The 22,151-nt window shown below is 41.5% G+C and overlaps 1 protein-coding gene across 2 annotated transcripts in view; it reads left to right on the plus strand.

Moving 5' to 3' along the window:
* The window catches only part of arid1ab (AT-rich interactive domain 1Ab), a 67,727-nt gene that overhangs the window by 34,247 nt on the left and 11,329 nt on the right, over positions 1–22,151 (plus strand). For both annotated transcript variants that reach the window (XM_008421335.3, XM_081612247.1), the window contains exons 5-6: positions 18,939–19,179; positions 19,268–19,357. In XM_008421335.3, the coding sequence (XP_008419557.2) occupies positions 18,939–19,179; positions 19,268–19,357 (331 nt within the window). The remainder of the gene's footprint in view (positions 1–18,938; positions 19,180–19,267; positions 19,358–22,151) is intronic.

Genomic DNA, 22,151 nt, shown 5'->3' on the forward strand with positions numbered 1-22,151 from the left:
GGTGGTGAATCAGTGGGGCTGTTTTTTTTTCTCCCATTGTTACCCAGCTAGACGTTTTCTTGAGCAGCACACAGCTTTAGTTGATGATGGGTTGCTTATTTTGTTAGAAGTTTAGTTTTCTCTGTGTTTCAGCCTGAAGGAACAGCAGATATCAGTCATTCTAGGATGTCATATTTTTTTGTGATTGTGAAATGGCTAATTTTGTGGCACCTTTTATAAAAAACTGGCAGCCAAACTTGTGATTTCTTTTTTTTTCTTTTTTACACTATTACTCTTGTCATGAGAGGGAAACGTTGAAATTGCTCCACATAACTTTCCTTCAAAAAAGTATTTTAACATGGTGGATATTTAAAGTGTAAGCAGCATTTTCAAATACCTTCATGAAATGGCAACCTTTGATATGAGCAAAATCCTATTCCGGAAATTTTATGAAAATTGCAAGTTGGTGCAAAATATGAGTGAATTTACGTTAATAGTTGGAATTGCTATATCTCAGTTTCCTGAACGGAAAGAGATATGTAGACAACACTGTTCCCTTTTTAGATCCAACTGAAAGTCATCCCAGTCTGTTGCATTTTAGTAGTTAATCTGTCGTCAATATGCATCAGTAAACCATGTTTGTTGACGTTAGTTGTTTAATGCGTTGACATTAGAGATCCACCGATCCGATACTTGTATCGGATTGATATTGTAAAAGAAATGACAATGTTCCCAGTCCATGAGGGCAGATCTATTCAGTCTAATTCTATACTTTGTGCTCTGTTTGACGTCATTCTTTATTTATTTTACATTACATTTAGAATTCCTAATTGCACTTTCTTAACCATTTGAAAGAAGGTTTGTGGTGGTTTACTTTTGCATATTTGACCCAGGTAGTCAATCTATTATTTTTTGTCAGTTTCAGTTTCTTTATTATTTGTTTTCATTGGCTGTTATACTGAACAAATTAAAGTTGTTGATTTTACATGTTCAGATGTGAAAAAAGTGGATCGGTGAATCCCTAGTTGACATAGTTGATCATTTCCAGCCAGGAGTGAGGTGGTTTTAAAATCAAAGATTTGAATGCTTTATTTTGACTTTGACTTTGATTTGAACAACACTATTCCTCTCGGTGGGCGGGGGGCGGGTCTTCCTCCAAAGATGCTTTCTCCAAGTCTTTCTGGTCGGACCACCAGCCCCGGCTCGAGCCACTACTCAGACGTTTTTGTGTCAAAATGTCAAAGAAATGGCTCGATGCGTACCAATCCTCACAGTGCTGTTGGAGCAGACATCTCTGGAGGTGGCAGCAGAGCCGGCGGATCTTTCTAGAATTAACTCTGAGGTACCAGATTTGGTTTGGATCAAAACACAGAACAGAGAGCGCTCTCGCCGAGAGGTGATTGACGTGAAGACAAGCACGCAGGTTTTCGCTCGACTTCCAGGGACAAAATACTCGGAGCGCGAACCCAAAGTAAAGAGAAAGCGTTTAGCAATGGCCCTCTGGCTGAGGTAAAGGTGAGAGAAGCCCCTAGCCTTCCCTCCCTCCCTCCCTCCCTCACTGGAACAGGCTGCAGTTACCATGGCAGTGTTTATAGGTCAGACTGTGGCGCTAACCTCATTCTGGGCCTCGGGGAAGGAGAGTGAGAAATGAGATCATTAATGCGAGAGAATGAAAGTGAGCGAGGAAGGAAAGAGGGGGTTGGGGGGTGGGGGGGTTGAGGGACTGCAGGCAAATAACTTTAAATAGTGTGAATGATTGGTCGGAGTCGGAGATGTTGGAGACGGAGGGAGGGAGGCAGAGCTGTCTACGCCATTAGGGGATGCCCTCAGGATGTGTTTCCCTTCTCTTTTATTTATTTCTCTTATTTATTTATACATCTCTCTGTGGGCCAAGCTCATTGGGCTAGTGCTATTTTTATTTAGCTTTCCTATGTTCCCCCCCACCCCACCCTCCTGACTTCTCAGGGATTCCCTATTAGTGCCGTGTGATTGGCTGAGAGAGGCATTAATCTTCCTAAGGAAGACGTAAACCAATCCTTTTTCCTCTCCTCCTCCCATCCATCCCTGCGGAGCGCACACATTTGGGTGCAGATTACAGCAGAGTGCCTGGGAACAGACCCCCGACAGCCTTGGTTTTAAAAAAAACAAGCAAAAAAACCAGCTGGGGTGATTCCTACAGGTGTTTTCAGTTCATGTTCACCTGGGATAACTGCTGCACCTGCATTCAGCTGATTCAGGAACGCTGTCAAGAATGTGAAAACTGCTAATATTTCTGAAGGATAGATGGTTCATTGAACTGAAACATATATTTGAAAATAGTAAAGAAAATGTTTATCTAAAACGAAAAAAATAAAGTTTCATTCAGATTATTCATTAGCAACCATTGAGTTGAACACAGTGACATTACCAAAGAGCCTGAGTGTGTAGCGTAGCCAACGCCGGGAGTGAGAGAAAACACTAATATGAGTGGTTTTAGATTGTTTAGATTATTTTTTCACATTTTTTTTTGCGTTATTTTCCATTTGCTGTGGAGCGATACTCTGGATAACACCTATATATCCAAGTTTCATTTTAACTTGATTGTTCAATGACAGCAGCGCGGCTAAGGCATGTACAAGAATCATCTTTTTGTGCGAATGCACGAAATTTCCGGATGTAAATGATGACATGCAGCGTGTCTTGAGCGCTAGAAAAAAAATGAAGAGAGCACTTAAAATGATCAGTTTCTCTGATTTTACTTTTTATAGATATATGTTTGAGTAAGATGAACATTGTTCTTTTATTATATGAACTACTGACAACGTGTCTCCAAAATTCCAAGCCAAAATTTTGTATTTATTTGCAGAAAATAAGAAACGGTCAAAATAACCAAAAAGATGCAGAGCTTTCAGAATTCAAATAATGCAAAGAAAACAAGTTCATATTCACTTAGAAACAACAATACTAATGTTTTACCTCAGGAAGAGTTCCGAAATCAATATTTGGTGGAATAACCAGGAGTTTTTCAATGGAGTTCAGTTCAGTGGGCTCTTGTGTTTTTCCAGAGCTGTAAATGGTCCTAACCTTTAAAATCTTTCAGGTTCCTGTCATTTTAAAGGAACCAGCGTGTGTCTGCCTTTTACATTGAATCCCTTGAGATGGTAACCATAAACCAGAGTAAACCACTTCTAAAACAATGTCTAAAAGTTATAGCTTTATAGTAGGTATTTTACTTTGTTTCTAAGCAGATGTTTTATCTAGTTGAATCAATATAATGCTCCTAAGATTGCTCTGTTTGAATGAGAAACTGCTACTTTGTTTGTTGCTGAAACGCTACTTAGAATATAGTTGATGGTCGACAGCATTTTGTCTAGGATCCTATTTCACATCTTTGCTTTATTCTTTATTACCTGACTTCTACGTTCATTAGAAGCTTCCACTGAGACAGTTAAAGAAATGGAAACTTTGACCTTCAGGAAGTCTGGTGATCTATAAATTAGAACCACGTTAAAATATTAAGTCAAATTCTTTTTTCTTTTTTTCCTGTTTATGATCATAATATTGAAGGACAAATATCCACCAAGGCATGGACAAGTTTCAGAATGTTGCTTAAAGCAGCTAACTGGGGTAAGTAGCATTTAGCTTCTCCATAGCCTCGTCCAGGCTAGTCGGCTAGCAGAGAAAGCTAGCATCACATAGGCTGTGGAAGAGTTTGTTTTTTTTCTAGAAGTTGCAGGTTAGGAAAACAAACTGAGAGTCTGACAGAGGAGCTGAGGGGGAGGAAGTAAAAAAAACAACAACAAAGAACAGGCAGCAGTCGTGGAACTAGCTGAACAGGCTGAACTGGTTCCTGGTTTGGTACTGGGACACATGTACAGTGCAACTGTTCCCCACACAGAGCTGCTGTTTTGTGAACTAAAATCTTTTTACGTTTTTTTTTTAAAGTCACTACAATGCATTAAGCTAACATAGAGCAACACGTAACGAAGCCTGGACCCAAAGCAACGTGGCTAGATGGTAGAAGTCCTCGTGGTTTTCAGATCTTCTTGTGACCTACAAACGTTTACACTGTTTCTAGGAAAGAAAGTGAATACAGTGCTGTGAGGGGGGGGAAAAAAAGGACATTTTTGTCCTCTTGAATGAGTCACATTATTGACTTAGTCTGTAATGAATAACCCTAGTTGCTGATTAAAAGGGCTCTCCACCAGTTTTCCTCATGAAGGGTTTTGCTCTTCACAAGGAGTGCTGCACAGCTTGTGAAAACAGTTGGTTAATGTCTCCTGCAGGTCCGGTGGGAGCTTTCAGCGCAATCAGCCGTGTTTTCAACAAATATTCTCTGGAAGCTTTGTTATGAACGTAGAAATGGCTTTTCTTTCTTTTCCTGAATAATATTTCATAACTTTACAGAGACTGATAAGAAAACCTTGAACTTTTTCACACTTTTTGTAATGTCACAACCAAAGAACTTACAGTGAAATCTGTTTGGAGTCCATGTGATGGACCAACACAAAGTAACACAACATTGCAACCTTCAATCAGGTGGCAAAAAAAACCCAACAAAAAACTACATACACACGATTTACAAATAAAAAATTTGAAATATGTGGCTTATGTCTTTGTTCAGTCCCCTTAACTCAGACGCTTCTGAATGAAATTCAGTACAGTCTGTTGTCAATAGAAAAGTGGAAGCAGGAGAATTGGGGGTTAAATGGAATCATGAGCCAAAGAAGAAAAACAACATTGATGTTTTTCGTTTTTCTTGAGAAATACAGTGAGGAGGGATCTGCTGTTTTGTCAGTGTGGATCATTTAGCTGTCAGGAATAGCAAGCCTTCTAAAACTGAACTCTGTATTCATGTGAGAAATCACTTCTTGGTGTTTTTTTTATTATTCTCCTCTAAACAGGGCTGACTTGATTAATCGCGATTAATCAATTATTGGAATAACCGTTAGCTAATTTGATTAATTATTAACTAGGGTATACAGTCTTTAAAAAAAGGCTAATTGCTGAAAGGACAACAGTGCCAGAGCAGTAATTAAGCAAAAAATTTACACATTTTGCATTAAAGATATATGTACATATATAAAAAAACCTTTGTAAATATGTGCTACCCAGAGCTCCTCAAGTGGCCTAGCTTTACCTTCACCTGGTTCAAATACTGTTTAAAAAAGATCTCAAGCACCTTTTGAAATCCAAATTAATCTGTTAATCCAACAGATAATCAGCAGATCAATCCTACACTGTGTTGATGTTAAGTCAAGCAGAAAGAGCCGAGCTATTCACATGTTGATGTCAGAAGTATTTATTTAGCTGCAGAGGTATCCTTTGCACAAATGACCCGACACTAAAGGAACACTGTTGTTGTATTTTAGACTATAAAATGTTTACTTTCTAATTTGGAAAGGAATAGAATGATTTGTTAATTTGCACATTTTATTTTATTTCTAATTAAATCAATAAAAAATCTGCAGAATCTGCCAATTTTTTACCTGATTAATTGCCAGAAAAATAGATTAATCATCAGAACAATATATTAATCATTAGAATAATTGATAGATTAATCAATAATTAAAATAATTTGCAGTCTTACCTCACAGAAATCTTTTATCAGTTAGCCAAATGGCAGTGTTATAGCACAGCTGCAAGCATAAAAAGGTAAAGTAAGACTTTACCTATGCCCCCAAAACCCCGAGCAGCTGAAAGGGAGGCTGAATGAAGAGAAGGACCAAAGAGCAGAGAGGGGGGGGAGAAGTTCAAACCATCTGTCATAACGGGCAATGCTGCCCGATTTTCTGAAAAAAACATCCAGACAGAGGTTTTAAGAAGAGTGGTGAAAACAGATGAGGTTGATTAGCAGTGCTGGCTTTGTATCATCCCAGACATGTTACTGTGGAATATTGTTTCTACTGTCTGAAAACTGAGCTGTCAGCATGCCGCAGGTCTTCAGTCAGAGACAGCGTCACCATCTGCAATGAGTTTTAAACTTATTTGGATGAAAAATTTTCATATATATATAAAATACTTGTATATATAAGTATTTTTGAATTTGACTTGAATTCTGAGTAATTGTTGTTCAACTCAAACTCTGGAGCAGCTGCTACTTTGATATTATTTCAGATGTGTTTCATTAAGATCCATTGAAGTCTGTGTCTGGAGCAAACTGTGTAAATGTTTAAGGGGTGTGAGTTGTTTTGGAAGGCAGACCCGGAGCAGATGGAAAGCAGAGCAGCCTTTTGTCGTCACCGTCGGGCTTTTCTACTCTCTGGATGTGACACTTCCGTTTGTTGTCAGCCTATAGGAAGGGAACTAACTACCAGACCACCATTAACTTCTTTTCACTCCTTCCCTCTCTGCTCCACCACTCACCCCCCTACAAAATTTCCTTCTTGTCGTCTCTCTGGTCTTTTGTGCACCCTGAGGGGCTAATCCCAGGCAGCACCGCCCTCCTCTTGTAGTGCTCTGCTCTTCTGACATGCCTGAAAGTGCTTCAGATTTGAGAGGAAGGTCACATGCTGGTCACACTCTCAGGCCAAAGTTGCTTTTTCGGTCTTCCCATGTCCTATCCCTCGTTTCTCGGGATTACTCTGGCCTCAAAAACTAAGACCTGAGCTTCATCGTGACAGGTTTTTAACTTTTAAGTTTAGTGTTTGTATGTAGATTTTACACTTCTGTCTGACTAATGATGGATGAACACCTCATTTAGCTGAGATATCGCCAGTTGACTTCCTACATTTGTAGTTGTGCTGCATCTGTCATGCATCCAGTTTTCTCCCTTCACCAACTTTGAAGCTGACATTTTTGCATGATTTCATCAGAATCAAACACAGTTACAGTAATAAGGCCGTCTGATAATGCCTGTGAGTGTAGTTAGAGCTCTGACACTCAACTTTCTCACAAAGAAAACTGTTTTATTTTTAGTATTTCTAGCAGTTAGCCATTTGGGGAACATGTGATCACCAAACAATCAGTAATGAAGACGCAGTATTTAGATTTCAGTGCATTGTATCTGATCTCTGGTCTCTGTTAGGGATGCAACAATCTACTTTTTTCACTTTCGATACCAACACAGATATGAGGTTTAGTATCAGTCGGTCCGATACAGAAAGTCATCTGAGTTCACTTAAAACATTTTCTTTCTTCTATTTTTTAAACATACAACTAACTGAATTATAAATGTATTTTCTATCTCTGCACCAACACAGCAAATCCACCAGTAGATTCACAAGCTTGGTCAAATATGTAAAAACAACACAACTTTAATTTGTTCAGTCAGTGTAATTAGGAATAGAACAGCCAACGTAAAATAAATAATAATAAAATATTTAATGGAAACACCACAATTGTGAAATAGTGTTATTTTTTTTCCAGCATTAGTAGAATATAGACAGATTTGCACTCATTTGTAATGGAAACACGGCTACTGTCTTCCTCTACTCGTTAGAGTCCAGCCAATCAACACCAAGGTAAATAAGTGCTATTCCTGGATTGTTGGCTTTACAAAGGCTAACTAATATTATGTCAAGTAGCATTGCACTTAAGTATTTCAGCCTCCCAAGCTGAATTTTTTTCCCCAAGTATTTTAGACGCGCGTCACAAAAAAATCTATAAATAAGTGAATTTTCTGCAAATACAAGCCTGAATGAAAAGCCAACATTCTTTAGTAGAAAATATAGTTTCCTTTAAAAAGCTTCTTGAGCCTGTTGTTTCCTCTTCAACAACGTCTGCAACAAAAAGTGTTGTGATCAACTTGAACTGTTGAAGTTTAGCAATGAAGAAGTTGGGATTATTGAGTTTATGATAATCTGATAAAGCTGAGCTCAGAGTAACCAAGGTTAAAAAGTTCCCTGAAGGAGACGATGCCAAGTGTTTTTCTCCAGGTACATTTGCATCTCAAACATTTCTAAGGTTACTGTGAGCAGGGTGCACCAAGCATGGTGCATTCACTTTCCAAAGAATAAAAAATGATTATTGGATTTCCTAACCAGACAATTTGTTGTTGCATCTCAAAGTTTCATTACATATTGAGTTTGTCCTTTTCATTATAATAGTTTCCATCCAGCCTGGTCTTGTTGTTAGCGGTTGCTTAACGGTGCATTCAGGAGCATAGGAAATAAGACTTTGATTGTGGATCTGAATAAAGACTCACTCAGTTGCTGGACTAGAAAACAAAAGTGTTGATGCTTGCTGGCGGTTAATAACTTGTATAATTCTCCTGTAAGCATAAATATGATCCAAACTTTCCTACAGTATTTGTATAATTGAGTTTCTAGTGAACATTAGGGGGGGAAAAAGCAGGTTCAGCTTTTGCTTCATTTTTATTTTGATACGTTAAAGACAAAACGCATGTTGGGTTAATGCAGATTGTTCCCTTTAATTTTCTGACTGGATCATTTACCATTTGCCCCCCCAGAGAAACGCTGTTATTCTGTGCAGTTGCAATAGACCACCTACTTCCCAGCAGCAGCTCCCCCTGCCTTAATGACCTTTAATTTTATGTACCAAGCCTCCTGATGTGAAACTAAATGATCTTCTATTTTTCCTGTTACACTTTTAAACCCCCCACCCCCAACCCCTTTCTCCATCCTGCGCTCCCCGCTCAGCCCAGCCCAGTTCGGCTCTCCTGCGGCAGCTAAGCTTGTTTTTGCGACATAGCTCTGGAGCAATCAGCCCGACAAGGCCCGGCCCACTTTGATTTTTTTTTTTTTTTTTTTTTCTTCCTCCTCGTGTCCCTTTTCCTTCCAGCCCCTGCCCCCTCTGTAGCTTTCCCTACATTACCATCATCTTATTTTTCCTGCATTTCTCTTTCTCTCCACGTTTAACACACCTATATCCCTTCTCTCCCTCATTCCTCTTTCAGTCTAAATTCTCATTTTCTCTTTTCCTCGCCCGTGCCCTCTGCCGGCCGCCTCCTCCCCTCCCTCCTCTCTCTCTTTCCCTCTCCTCTCTCAGTAAATCAGCTTTCATAACGCCGTGCAGCACAGCCCTGCTTTGCGAAGCCTCTGACGCTGACAGAATTCAGAGTCCGGGGCCAGCTTCCTGTTGCTATTCTGGGGCCCTGGCTTCCTGTGTGGACGTGTCTCATTCAGGTTCCAGGGCGCCTCTTGCTCCCTCCTCTTCTCTCTCTTTCTGTTTCTCCCCCCTCCACCTCCTTGCCCTCTCTCTTCTTTCCTCTGTATGATTTTTAATTAACGTGCTTGAGGAAATTCAATCTGCTGACGGGAGTGCGGCGTTTCGGACTGTTTCTCGGCTGCAGAAAACCGCGCTTCGCTCTCTGCAAGATACTCCACACACCCAGAACACACTCTTTTCGTTTAGCTCTCTCCATTCACTCTCTCGCGCTCTCTCTCTCTCTCACACACACACACACACACTCACATGCCCCTCCCCTCTGCCTCCATTTCTGCTGGGCTGAGCTAGTTTTGCAGCACAAAGACTGTGGCTGACTGCAGCACTGTCTGTCCTCTGCTTTCTCCTGTGTGAGCTGGAAAAAAAAAGCTGCTGAGGCTGGATGGATGAAAGCAGCTTCATGATGAAATCAACTCCTGCTACCCCTATCCTTAATATCTTAACCCTAATAGCTTACACATTCCTATCCCTAATATCCTACGTCTAGTATCCTACCCCTAATATCTTAACCCTTATCTCCTAACCCTACTCTAACCCTCGCTCATGTTGTATACATAGAAAAATCTTCCCTCTTCCTAGTTAGTTCACTAACAGTCATGTGCTTCGGTATAGCTCCCACTTTCACATCGGGTTGTTTGCGTTAGAGTAAGAGGGGAGGGGCCCTGTCGGTCCAGGAGAGCAGTCAATCTGGCTCTAGGGGTCTGGAGCCTCCCTACAGACCACCGTCCTCCTCCTCCTCTGCATGGTCCTCCGTATCCCAGCAGCCTTCACCTCAGGCTGGGCAGCTGCCTGCCTCACTCAGGGCATCTGTGCGCTGCCCTGGGACTCCTTGCTGCTATTGTCATCTCCACAAAAGGTCCCCACCACAACACACAAACATATACACCATCTTCTCATTATTCACAGCCATTGCCCCCTCTACCCTCCTCTTCTTCAGCATCTCTGCTGAAGTGTTTCCCCACTTTTTTTTCTCCCCCACACAGAGAAGCTCAATTAAGCAAATGAGAAGCCTTAAAAAAAAACTCCCTCCTCATTGATTAAAAGTCATACTTCATATCCTTCAGTTTTTCTCTCCCAGGTAGGAATCTAAGCACAGTACAGACACTGAATTCAGTTTCTGCTTTTATACATTCCTGGTTCCTGGTGGGTGTCGTCCTCCTCCTAAGCACTAACCCACCGGTCGTCATGTTTGACATCATTTCAGTCGTGGTTTGAGACCCCTGATGGGCCCAGGAGTCCCTCTACATCCTGTGTGAACGTCTGTAATGGCTGCTGCTGCTGTTCTAGGCAGGGGGACTGCCTTGCCTCCTTCCTCAGTTTCTTTCCCTCATAGTAGTAGGGTGGGAGTGCCCCCTTATGGTTGTGCTCAATCCTGCAAACCTTGAGCTATGGTGTTGATGGTGGGGGGGGTGTTGGGTTGGGTTAGAGCTGCCTCCCTCCTCCGCCGATCCCTCGGTGGACTTGCGAGGCCTTTGTGCGTCAGCAGGTCAGCTGGCCAAGGCGCATACAGGTCCACTTTTCCCATCCGGACTCTGGATTTTGTCCCTACTGATGTTTGACACCAGAGTCACAGAGTTGCTTCAGGACCAAACGGGCTCCACTCTGATCGCGCTCTGATGACAATGTGTCACGTCAGCACTTTCCCCTGCTGGAGCGTGGAGTCTCATTTGACGTTGTGCTTACCAGAGAAGAAGAGGCGACTCTTCCAGTGACCCGTCTCTGATTTCAAAAGCTGACCCTGAGCAGGAAAAGCCAGTCAGAAAATAAACAGAAACGTGAGGGATGCTGAATGTTTTGGTGTCTCATGTTTGTCCACTGATAGTCTCAGACCTCCTGAGCATAAGAGGACCAGCGGCTGTGTGTGTAATTAAAGTGCAGGCAGTGATGGTGATGATGATGATGATGACGATGACGGTGATGGAAGAGGAGGAGGAGCAGCAGCGCCGCTTTGGTGCTTCTGCGTTTCCTGTAACAATGACAGGCTTCTTCTTTTGTAGTCGCTGACTGCACCGTGACCCTGCCAGGCACGCAGGGAGGCCTCACAGAGACAGACAGACAGGGGGTGGGGGGTGCGGGGGCTCTAATGTGTCAACCACATGGATCACAGTAACCATGGTAGCACTTGAGATGCAGCCAGGTTTTTTTCCCCTCCCCTAATAAGGCATGTGTCTACAATGAAGGGAGTGAGCTCAGGCTTTAATGTACACAGAGCCTCACTGAAGGATTCCCGTCTACAACTTTTTCATTTTTTTTTTCAATAACCACAAACCTTAATGTGTTTGTTGTTGAGATTTTATTTGATTTTTGTTTCTTGCTCAGTTTGAAAGTGGGGTCTTGTATTAAGACCCCTGCATCTGTACTTGGTAGAAATCTTCACTTCAGTGTGTGTCTAACAGCCTTTTCAAAATGGCTGGAGCTGCATCAGATTTGATCCATCATCTTCCGTGTCCCTGCCAGAGAAAGTATCTCCAAGCCATGATTCTGTAACATGCTGGACTCTGAAGGCACTTGTTTCTCCTACATTTTGTTTGGTGGTATCAGAGTAAAGGGGTTGAATGTAAGGTTGTTTTCACAGCTTCTGGTCCAGTAGGCTCAGTTTGATTGGGGACCAAAATGGCATCATTTGTTCCATTTCCTGTTCACTTTCACACTGCACCTAAACCAAAGAAACCCTTTGAGCAGCCTGTTCCCCTCCTTGCCCGTGGGGGCGCTGCACCAAGAACCACTAAAGAAAACGACACAAAAAGCTTTGACGAAGAGGCCGAGTCCAACTTCCTTCTTCACAAAATGTAAACAAAAATGGAGTGGCGTTAGATTTTAGAAGTTGGTAAAAGACCATGAGCCATTTCTTCCGCTAGCGGTGGCTGTTTTGGTTGTATCTACCCAGAATGCCTTGCGCTTTAGTCCTCTTCCTGAATTTGGAGAGCTTTCTGGTGCACTTGGCATTCACATATGCATTCAAACCACACCAGAGTTCATTTCAACAGTAGTTCATTTCATTTCAGTTTTGTTCGGTGAGGTGAGGTGAATTCGAATGCACCTCACCGAACACAACTAAAGTTCAATTAAACGGAGCTGGTGTGAATGAAACGTAAAAGTGTGCTACACAAAAAAAAACAAAACAAAAAAAAAACAAATGCCAAAACAGGGTGTACAGTTTTTTTTGGTAACTATAACTAGACATGTGAAGCGCAAAATCCAAATAAGACGTTTTTTTGCAGTTTGTGGTTGCAACACGACGAATGTGAAAGTGTTGAAGTTGACAAGGTTTAGCTTTTTGTCGAGCTTCGGTTGAAACCCTGACGTCTGAACACGGACGCCACCAGCAGCACCCGCTCTGGCCACAGTCAGATGTTCAAGATACGTTCCATTACTGCCTCTTTGCTCCTACTTTCTGCTTCTCACACTTTGGAATGGAGAAAAAAGGGTGGGGGTGGAGTGGAGGGTAGGCAGGGCAGACTAATGGCTCTGTTCAGGCTTGATTGATTCAGTGAAGTAATCTGCAAATGGAATACATTAGGACGGCGGAGAGCTGAGGAGATGACTCAGAGACGGCACAGGCTCGCTGAGAAGGAGCAGCGGAGAACGTCGGAATAGTGGGAAACACTAAACACCATCTGCTGTTTTCCAAAATTTCACCAACGAATCGCCTTCCCAGGACGTTTCACCGACACCTCTTAGTTTTTATTATGTCTTCAGCACACAGGCATCGTCTTTTAACATCTCTTAACATCTCTCAGATGTTAAGAGATGATGGATCCTGTTTAGCAGTTCTCAGCCCTGTAGTTCCATGTTAGGCAGTGCTGGGAAAGGCACAAAATGGCTGCCATAGAGTGAGCCTCCTGCAGAATAGACCTGCAGCTCTCTCCTTCTCTCCACAACTCAGCTTCCACATTTTCCCTGAATGTAAAAAAAAAAAAAAAAAAACACGTTTTCAGACTAAACTCCCATCATCAGTTGCTGTAATAACCATAGATGATGCTGCTGTGACCGTCTCAGAGCTCATTATTACCACACACACACACACATATTTATATATATGTATTTGTATCAGTCCTACTTAGCCGGCCCCTCAGCTCATGCCTGCTCCACGTTTTCCTCATCATTTGCTTTTTAATAATGACTGTTGAATAGCAGAGCCTCAGCAACAGCATCAACTGCCAGCCCCCCACCTCCACCCCACCTCTCCACCTCTCTCTCTCTCTCTCTCCCCCGTCGCTTGCTCGCTCGCTGTCCGGCTTGTGCAGTCAGCAGAACAGGCTGGTGCTGTGCAGTATTGAGTTAGGAAAAATCAATGACTGCAGAGTGGGAGTAGGTAGGAGCTTGTGTGTGTGTGTGTGTGTGTCTGTGTGTGTGTGTGTGTGTGTGTGTGTGTGTGTGCGTGCGTGCGTGCGTGCGTGTGTGTGTAGTATACAATGCTTCTGCCAAGCCAGGCTGAGGAATCAGAGCTGTCAGATATTTACAGAATGTCAAGAGAGCTCACTTTGTAAGCCATGCATACGATATGTGCCGCTGTAGGCTCTTGGTTAGGTTTGTTGGTAGCTGTTGTTTTCACATTGAAGAAGGAAACCTCCACCCTTTTTTTTCTTTTTGGATTAGATTTAGCTGTGTCGCCATTGAATTATGTATTATTATTCCTATAAAACCTTGATGTTTGCATTAAACAGGAGAGGCCAGGCTTCTCAGATGGTGTCCCTGATCTGATTCCGGACCCTCGTGAAAAGTTCTCAGTGCTTCTTCTTCTGAGTGAAATCTAAAAGGTGAAGTGAAGTGAAAACCTTTGGATAGAAAGTCTGCTTCTTGACTCTCGCCTTTTTAAATCCTTTATGAAGTTCTCTATATGTTGCTTTAGGCTATGTTCACACAGCAGGCGGCTGCGATCCATATCCGACTTTTTCATGACGGTCTTAGCGGACCAATTGCAATCTTTTCATGCCCCAAAAGATCCGACCTGTGTCACATCCATATGGGCTCATGTTATTGTTTACGTCTGGAAATTTGACGCATGCGCACAACGCCAGAGGACAAAAAGACGATTTTTTTACATACCACCCATAGCCGCGCTGTCACGGTAGAACAGTTCTGTTAACTAAATGAAATTTAGAGATGTAGGTATTAATAATGTATTGACATGCACCACAGCGAAGGAAAATTTAACGCAGGAAAACCTTTGAGGAATAACTCAAAAACACTTCTTTTTTTTTAGCAGCTGACATCAACACCACTTTGTTTCAGGATTCAGCACCTAAACACTCAAACATTTCCCAAACAGAACATTCAATCCGCCACAGTTTTATGTTTTTAGGTTGATTGTTCATTTTGCGATTATTAATAAGTGATTGCTGTAGATTAGCTGCCGCTGCTATTAGCTACTCTAACACTGTGGTGGTAGATTAACTAATTTAAACACCTGCTCTACTGACCATCTGTCAGAGTTGCTGTGTGGGTCGCCTTTTTTTTTTTTTAATTTTGTAACTGAACCGAAACACCAAATTCCACAGCACGTCTACATGTTAAGATTGTCAAAGTCAAACTAGCATAACTGAACTACTTCCCTCTCCCTCACAATTTTTTATTTCTTAATTAAAACTTTTTCTGACCTGGTTATCTGGTTGTCGTACTGTTGAAAATATGTGGCGTCTAAAGTTGTTGTCGTTTCTTATAACACTGGCCAAAGCGATTGTGAACAGACTTCCTGGATAACAGCCGTTAGCCAGGCTAGTTAAGAGCACAGAACAACCTGCTAATCTGGCTCTGTCTCAGTTCCTGCCTTCCTATTTGAAGCTCTTTTTAAGGATAACAGGGAGGTTTGTTTGTCTGCAAGTTTGTCACGTTTGTCTGCACTATATGGATTTGTGGCACATCTCTGAGCTGAACTCAGAATCTGTTCTTTAACGTTGCCACAAAACTCAGCAGCACATCGTTTTGGGACATTTCCAACAACACAAGCAACCAACCAAAAAAACGAAGCTAAAGAGAAACAAGCCTTTTATTATCTAACTACATGATTTTCTATGATGACCATTTTCTACATCTGATTCAAAGTCTGATTAAAAACTTTATATTTATTTGAAATTCATCAACATGTTCAATGTCTTAATTTTATTCCTCCTCATTTATGTTTGTGTTGTAGTGCAGATGGTTACATAACTGATGGTGGATGATCAGCAGATTTTGCTCTCAGACTTTCATACGCTCTTCCTGATTTCTCAGTGGATTTGTTTACCGTCCAACCGGCCAACTTACATAGTCTGTCATTTTATATTGAGAACCTGCCTGGTTCTGGCTTGAGTAAAAGCATCTCTGAGTACTGAGCTACTGAGTGCTCACTATTTGCTTTAAGTGAGTCCTCATCCGTACTGTCAAACAATGCAGTACACCTAGAACAACGTTTGGATGAACTGTGGAAACACGATTTGAATAGTATTCGTTCAGTCACTGTCAAAGCACGAGAGAAACAAAAGTTATGTTGGTGTAGGCGGTTATGTTGACCAGAACTGAAACTGACAACTGAGAAATTCCCTGAAAAGCAATTTTACAGACATGTGAACGTGTTCACTCTTTTCCCCAAATGCCAATGTTTCACTTTCTAAGGTTTTTGAGGAATGTTGAGCATCTCTACGTTACTATACGTTTTATAGAAATACTTACTGTAATTTACGTCGACTCTATGATGGAATCTTAGGGCCAGGCTAAGAATTATTTTTATTAATAATATTATTTTTGAGAATAAAGTCATAACATTAGGAGAATAATGTAGTAATTTTATTTAAAAAAAACTTCCAATTACAAAAATTAAAAAGAGTAATGTTGGGCATATTGTGAAGTTATGCTTTGGTGTATGTTTTACAGATCTGGAAATAATTAATCTTTTAACACATCAGCATCAAATTATCAGTGGCTGGACTTTCATACAATAGAGTGAAACAAGCGAGTCCGTTTGGAGGAAAAAGCCACGCTGCTAGAGCTGCTTACATCAGATCCCGATAACTACCTGTTTTCCCCTAATTATAAGAAATGTTTTTCTGGTAGCTCGTTGAAATAAAACCTGCCTTTTGAACATGTTTCCTGTCGTTTCTTAGAAAAGAAAGCGAGCCAAACAATAACAACAACAAAAAATTTAAATCAGATCAGGTATGAATTTATTTATTTATTTAAAAAAATTATTTCTAAGCCGTGTCGCCCCAGCTATAGTCTCCTTCTATAAGAAAGTGAGCTGAAGTGTTTTCGGGCGGGGAGGTGGAGGCTTCTGTCAGATGACTGGTCTTGTGATGTCTCCTTAGAGGTGGGTGGCTGCTGGATGGAAACAAACTGAGGGGTGGGTGGGAGTCAGCTGACCAGGCTGCTGCTGCCGCTGCAAAGTGGGCTCAGATCTCCTGCTACACAGAAAACTCTTGTTTTTCTTTTCTTTTTATCCCCTCATGAAGATTTGTTGGAACCACCTTGGAGTGCGACTGTTCCTTTAATCCCCACTCTGTGTTATTCTCCTGGGTTTTACAGGAGCCACGTTCCAGGCTCAGACCAGGAAAGCATGAGCTTGTGCTTTCTTAGAAGGGAGGGAGGGCAGAGGCAACTGGGTGGCGGTGGGGAGGAGGAGGGTGTATTCTGAATCAGCGTTCTCCTCCTGTCACTCCCTCTGGGGTTCCTCCATCAGGTCACATCCCAAAAATAGCAACGGGCGCCGTTTCAAGTGCAAAACCGCCGGCTTCAGGGCTGCAGCCAGCATGCGAGTGTGAGATTTCTATGGGAATACTTGGCCACTTTCCAAAGCATGCTTTTTTTTTTTTTTCCTCCCTTCCTTCCTCCGTCGGATTTCTCTCCCCCCCCTCCCCCCACCTCTCCTCCTCTCCTCCTCTGGTGTGACTGGCAGATGAGCTTGCATTTCAGAGCGAGCACATGTTCTCCACGTGACGGGCCGATGTGTAAACACTCACCTTCCCGCTAACACAATCACCGCCGGCTGCCTTCCCTCCTTCCCCGCCTCCCTCCCTGTTTCTGCGTCCCAGCCAGCGAGGCTCAATAACAACACCACATGGCAGCAGAGTCTGTGGCCAGCACCACTTATTTCTGCTGCCTCCTGAGATGACTTGCTTCAAAAAGCCCCCACTTTCCCCCCCAAACCCCTTGTTTCATACAGTTCTCTTCGCCAACATGGATCATTATCAGACTTCCAGGAGAAATATGGAGCTTTTTTTTTTTTTTTAAGTGAAACTAGAGATTCTGCAGATATTTTAGCACATCAAAACTCAGTTGTCTGTGGTTTTTATTGTGATCCACTGGGTTTGCTTTAGTTTCTCCCCAGTAAATGTGGATGTAATGTGTGTGTATGTTGCTCCAGGTTTGAGCAAAACTGCAGTGTCGAGTCAGGTGATCTGGGTTTCCCCCAGAAAACCTGCTGAGTCCAGAGTTAGGGACGTTAGAGCCGTCATCCAGCGACCCTTTGTGTTTTCGACTTAAAAAAATGTTTCAATATGACAGGAAATTTGATAATATTACTAATTAATTAAGTCATTGGAAGATCCCTAAACACCAACTATAGTCTTAACATAAAAAAATTCAATCAAAATGTGCATTTTTTCTCTTCAGTTGTCTCATCCTAATTAAAATGTCCACATCTTTTAAATCCTTGTCACTTTATTTGCTGAAGTTGTTCGAGTTTAGAGCGAAAAAGACAGGAAGTGGTTATGGAGTTCCAGTCAATTAAACAAGCACCTGACCTCAGGTCAGATCATAATCAATGAAACATAATCAACAATGTGACGTGTAATGACAGCAAAATGTAATGTTTGAATTGCTGACTGTGTGTTTTATGACTGTGTAAAATACAGCATGAGCTTGTGCTTTCTTAGAAGGCACAAGCCTTCTTGTAGTTTCTTGTGGTAACGCCTTGTTGCTAAAATATGCTCTCTCTCTCTCTCTCTCTCTCTCTCTATATATATATATATATATATATATATATATATATAAATTTTTTTTGATACTCTGTTACCATTGTTGTTCCACTCGTTTCAATAAGGAGACTTTTTAACCTGTCTTTGCTGTCACTGTTACTGGTGTATGAAAAAAAAAAAAGCATAACCAAGCAAACAGTGTTTAGCCTGTTGGGGGCACAAGTAAATATAACACAGTGGATGATGAAATAAAACATCCTCTGTTTTCTGAACATTACCCGTGTCAGTGTCTGAGCCACTGTTACACTGTGTTCTTCTGAGTATAATTCTTGCTTTTTTCTCCATAATTTGGCTGATTCTGTGAACTGTTATCCAGAGCAACTTATATATGTTTTTCCTCTGTAACGGATTTTTTCGATTGATGCGTTAAATGTTGATTTATACAGACGGACGTGAAGCAAGGATTAAACATTACCGTCTGCAGGCTCAAAGACAGCTAGTCGTGGGATTAAAGGAAGTTGAAAAGCAGGAAACTGAACACACACAAAAAAAATCATGATTTTAACTTATTTAATATTTAAAATGCAAATAACAAATTGGAAGTACCTACTTGAAATTTTACCCTTAATATAGATAAAATCACATCCTGAGCAGGGGTCAAAAGGATCAATTCCAAGTTAAAAGCAAATCCTACAGAACATGAAAAAAGACAAAACATTTAGCGTCACACATACTTTCATCTTTCATATTCAACTTCCAGGAGATGAATTGAAATAGGAAGTTAAATTAAAAAGGGGCTAAAGAGATTGATCAAAATTCAGCAGCTGTGATTGGTCAGAAAAGAAGGAATCACAGGTGATTGGTCAGATTGATGGAAAACTTATGATAATCGGTGAACTCTGTGGTAGGAGTGATTTTCCTCTGCACCCCCTCCTGACCTGCAGCGCTCTCTCGTCCTCCCAGGATCTGTCCGGCTCCATCGATGACCTGCCCACCGGCACCGAGGCCGTCCTGAGTCCGGGCGTCAGCACCTCCGGTGTGTCCAGCAGTCAGGGCGAGCAGAGCAACCCGGCCCAGTCGCCCTTTTCCCCGCACACCCCGCCCCACCTGCCAGGCATCCGCGGACCCTCGCCATCCCCAGTGGGCTCCCCGGCCAGCGTGACTGCGTCTCGCAGCGGCCCGCTGTCCCCCGCTGCTGTGCCAGGTAGAAGCTGCAACCGTCTTAGGAACAAGAAATTTTGCAGACTGAAATGTTGTTTGTCTTGAGCCGGTGTGTCTCTGCTGTTGCCCAGGTAGCCAGATGCCGCCGCGGCCGCCCAGCGTCCAGTCGGACAGCATGATGCATTCTTCCATGAACCAGTCACCCATGGGCCCGGACAGAGGTGAGCACCTCTGGAAGGACAAACTGTTAATCAGCATCAGTTTGTATCTGTAAACACACTGAGCTACAACCGTCCTTTAGCATTTATACAACATATAAGCAATGAGGGAGAATTTATTTATTGATGAATTATGTGATTCCACTATAAATAGGTGACAGTGTGTTGACCTTTAACCTTAGACTGCCAGGTTTCTACACAGTTATAAACCAAAGTTTTGGAAAAAATCCTGGTGTTTTTCAACTCTTTGGTTATCTAGAATCTAAAAATGTGTCTAAAATAAGTTGGTCAAAATCATGAGGAATTTTTAGGGTGATTGTACAAAATCTGAGAAAAGATGCAACATCAACTTACTGAACATATTTTTCTAAGATAATTGTTTTGTGGTTAGGGCTGAAACGATTACCGTATTTTCCGCACTATAAGGTGCACCTTCAATTAATGGCCTATTTAAAAAATTTGTTCACATATAAGGCGCATAGAATAGATGCTACAGTAGAGGCTGTAGTAGAGGCTCCACTAGATGGAGCTGCACTATAGGGAATGTCAACAAAACAGTCCGACTCGGGTCGGCGAGTAGAGCCTTCCGCGACTGGGCTGGGGCGTGGCCGGACGATGGTCACCCTTCTCCGTTCGCGCACAGCATGTTCGTGGAGAACGTGGTGCTACATGACCTGCAGACGACCTGATTCTAGACGGTCGGTAGGTAGATAGGTCAGTCAAACTTTATTAATGGATTACAAACCAGCGTTCTGACAACTATCCCAGCATGTACCGCACTCTTCTTCTTCTATGGGTGAAAATGAAGTCGGCGGCTGCTTACCGTAGTTGCTAGACCTGTTGTGCCTCAATATTGGTCCATATTTAAGGCGCACCGGATTATAAGGCGCACTGTCGGCTTTTGAGGAAATTGAAGGTTTTTAGGTGCGCCTTATAGTGCGGAAAATACGGTAATCATAATTAATCGATTATTGAAATAATGGTCAACTGATGTAGTAATTGATTAATCTAAAACTGAAGTAAAGCATTTTGCAACAGATCATTTGCTGAAAGAACAACACATTCAGACAGGAAATTAAGCAAAAATTGTACAAAACATACATACAGTTTGCATTTAAGATAAGAAAAAACTTTTGGATATAAATATGTTTTATCTGTAACTCAAGTGGCAGTTTTAGCTTCATCTAATTCAAATTCTGTAAAATAAAAGTGTCTTAAGCTTCTTTTGTGATCCAATAGCGATTGTCCGAATAATTGATTACTAAAATAATCAGTAGTTGCAGCTCTATTTGTGATACACTTCATTCTTGTGAAATACTTTATTACTGCTACTCCATAACATTAAGTGATTGATCTGTGATAATTTGAGAGTAAACAAGCTGCATGCATCACTGTTGACATTTCTTGATTAAATTCATCGTATTTACATCAAATCACAAGAATTTCAGCTTCGATAACTAAATTAGTCAGAGATATTGTCATGATCTAATATTCACATAGTGAAACTTATGTCAAAATGAGCTCGAAACATTTTAAGATGATAAGATAGGAAAATGTTCTCAAAACAAAAATTAGCTGGATTACATTCCATCCACATATCAAGACAAAAAATGCTCTTCTAGAGAATAAACTTATATTATCTGAAGGTGAATAAATTCTGAAAAAGTCCTGTTTGACATCCAGTCCTCTCGACATGGTTTTGTGTAATTGCTCTTGTGTTATAATCATCTCGTCGTCTCAAGATGAGATAACATAAATATCAAAACACGAATGGAATGAACTCTCGCTGTACACTGATAACTCCAGCTTGTTTTGCTCTGACATCGGTCCATAATGTGACTGGCTGTGGCTCAGGTGTTAAAATTGGTTTTCTTCTTGTTTTTGGGGCTTTTGAAGCCTAACCCCAAAATCCCTGCACAAAAGTAATCCATGATAAATAAACTGAAACAGGTCGAAACATCCAAAATTAGCCGAGAATCAACAGAGAATATGTCAGTTGGTCAAAAGGGAAAATGTGCTGCAGCCTTCAGACCGAGACAATTAAGGAGTAATTTCGCAGAAGCCATCATGTCCAGCTGTAAATGGGAGCGCTTTATAGTTTTGTTTATTAGAAACACTGAAGGCGTTTGGATCTGTGCTGCTCTGTAGGAATATCTTGTTACTGAGCGTTACATACCGCCTTCATGATTTACCTCAGAGTCAGATCCCACAGTGACAGTCTGTGGGCGAAGCACAGGGAGCAGAGGCTAGTTTGAGTCTAATCTGTTGGATCTATACAGACTTTGATCTAAATTAGCTGGATTTAATCATCCATCTTTGGAAAGCTTGCCTTGCAGTTTCAGTTCAGCTAAATCTCTGTTTACATGAACAAAATAATTGTGGACTGTTCCTTTAAATGGGACTGTTTGTTATCCCTTGCCAGGTTAAATGAGGGTAGCAGACACATTATTAGTTTGTGTTTAGTCTGAGGGAAGCAATACTCTAAGCCACACTGTGACCTACTGTGCAAAAGTCTTGAACCATGCTTCTTTTCTTTGTGCTTTCAATTGATTGGACTGTTGAGTGGTCTTAATTAGTGCTTGTCTACGCTTGTAGCATCTCACTTTGGACACTGGATGCATTTGCACCAGGGCTGAAACGATTAATCATTATGAATCGATTATTGGAATAATCGTCACTTAATTTAGTAATCGATTAATCGTTAACTGCAGTGGATAGACTCAATGAAAGACGAACACAGTCAGAGCAGTAACTACACAAAAATATATACATTTTGCATTAAAGATTCTTTGTCTGT

This window comes from Poecilia reticulata, chromosome 11 (genome assembly GCF_904066995.2).
Source record: "Poecilia reticulata chromosome 11, P_reticulata-male-v2, whole genome shotgun sequence".
Taxonomy (NCBI): Eukaryota; Metazoa; Chordata; class Actinopteri; order Cyprinodontiformes; family Poeciliidae; genus Poecilia; species Poecilia reticulata.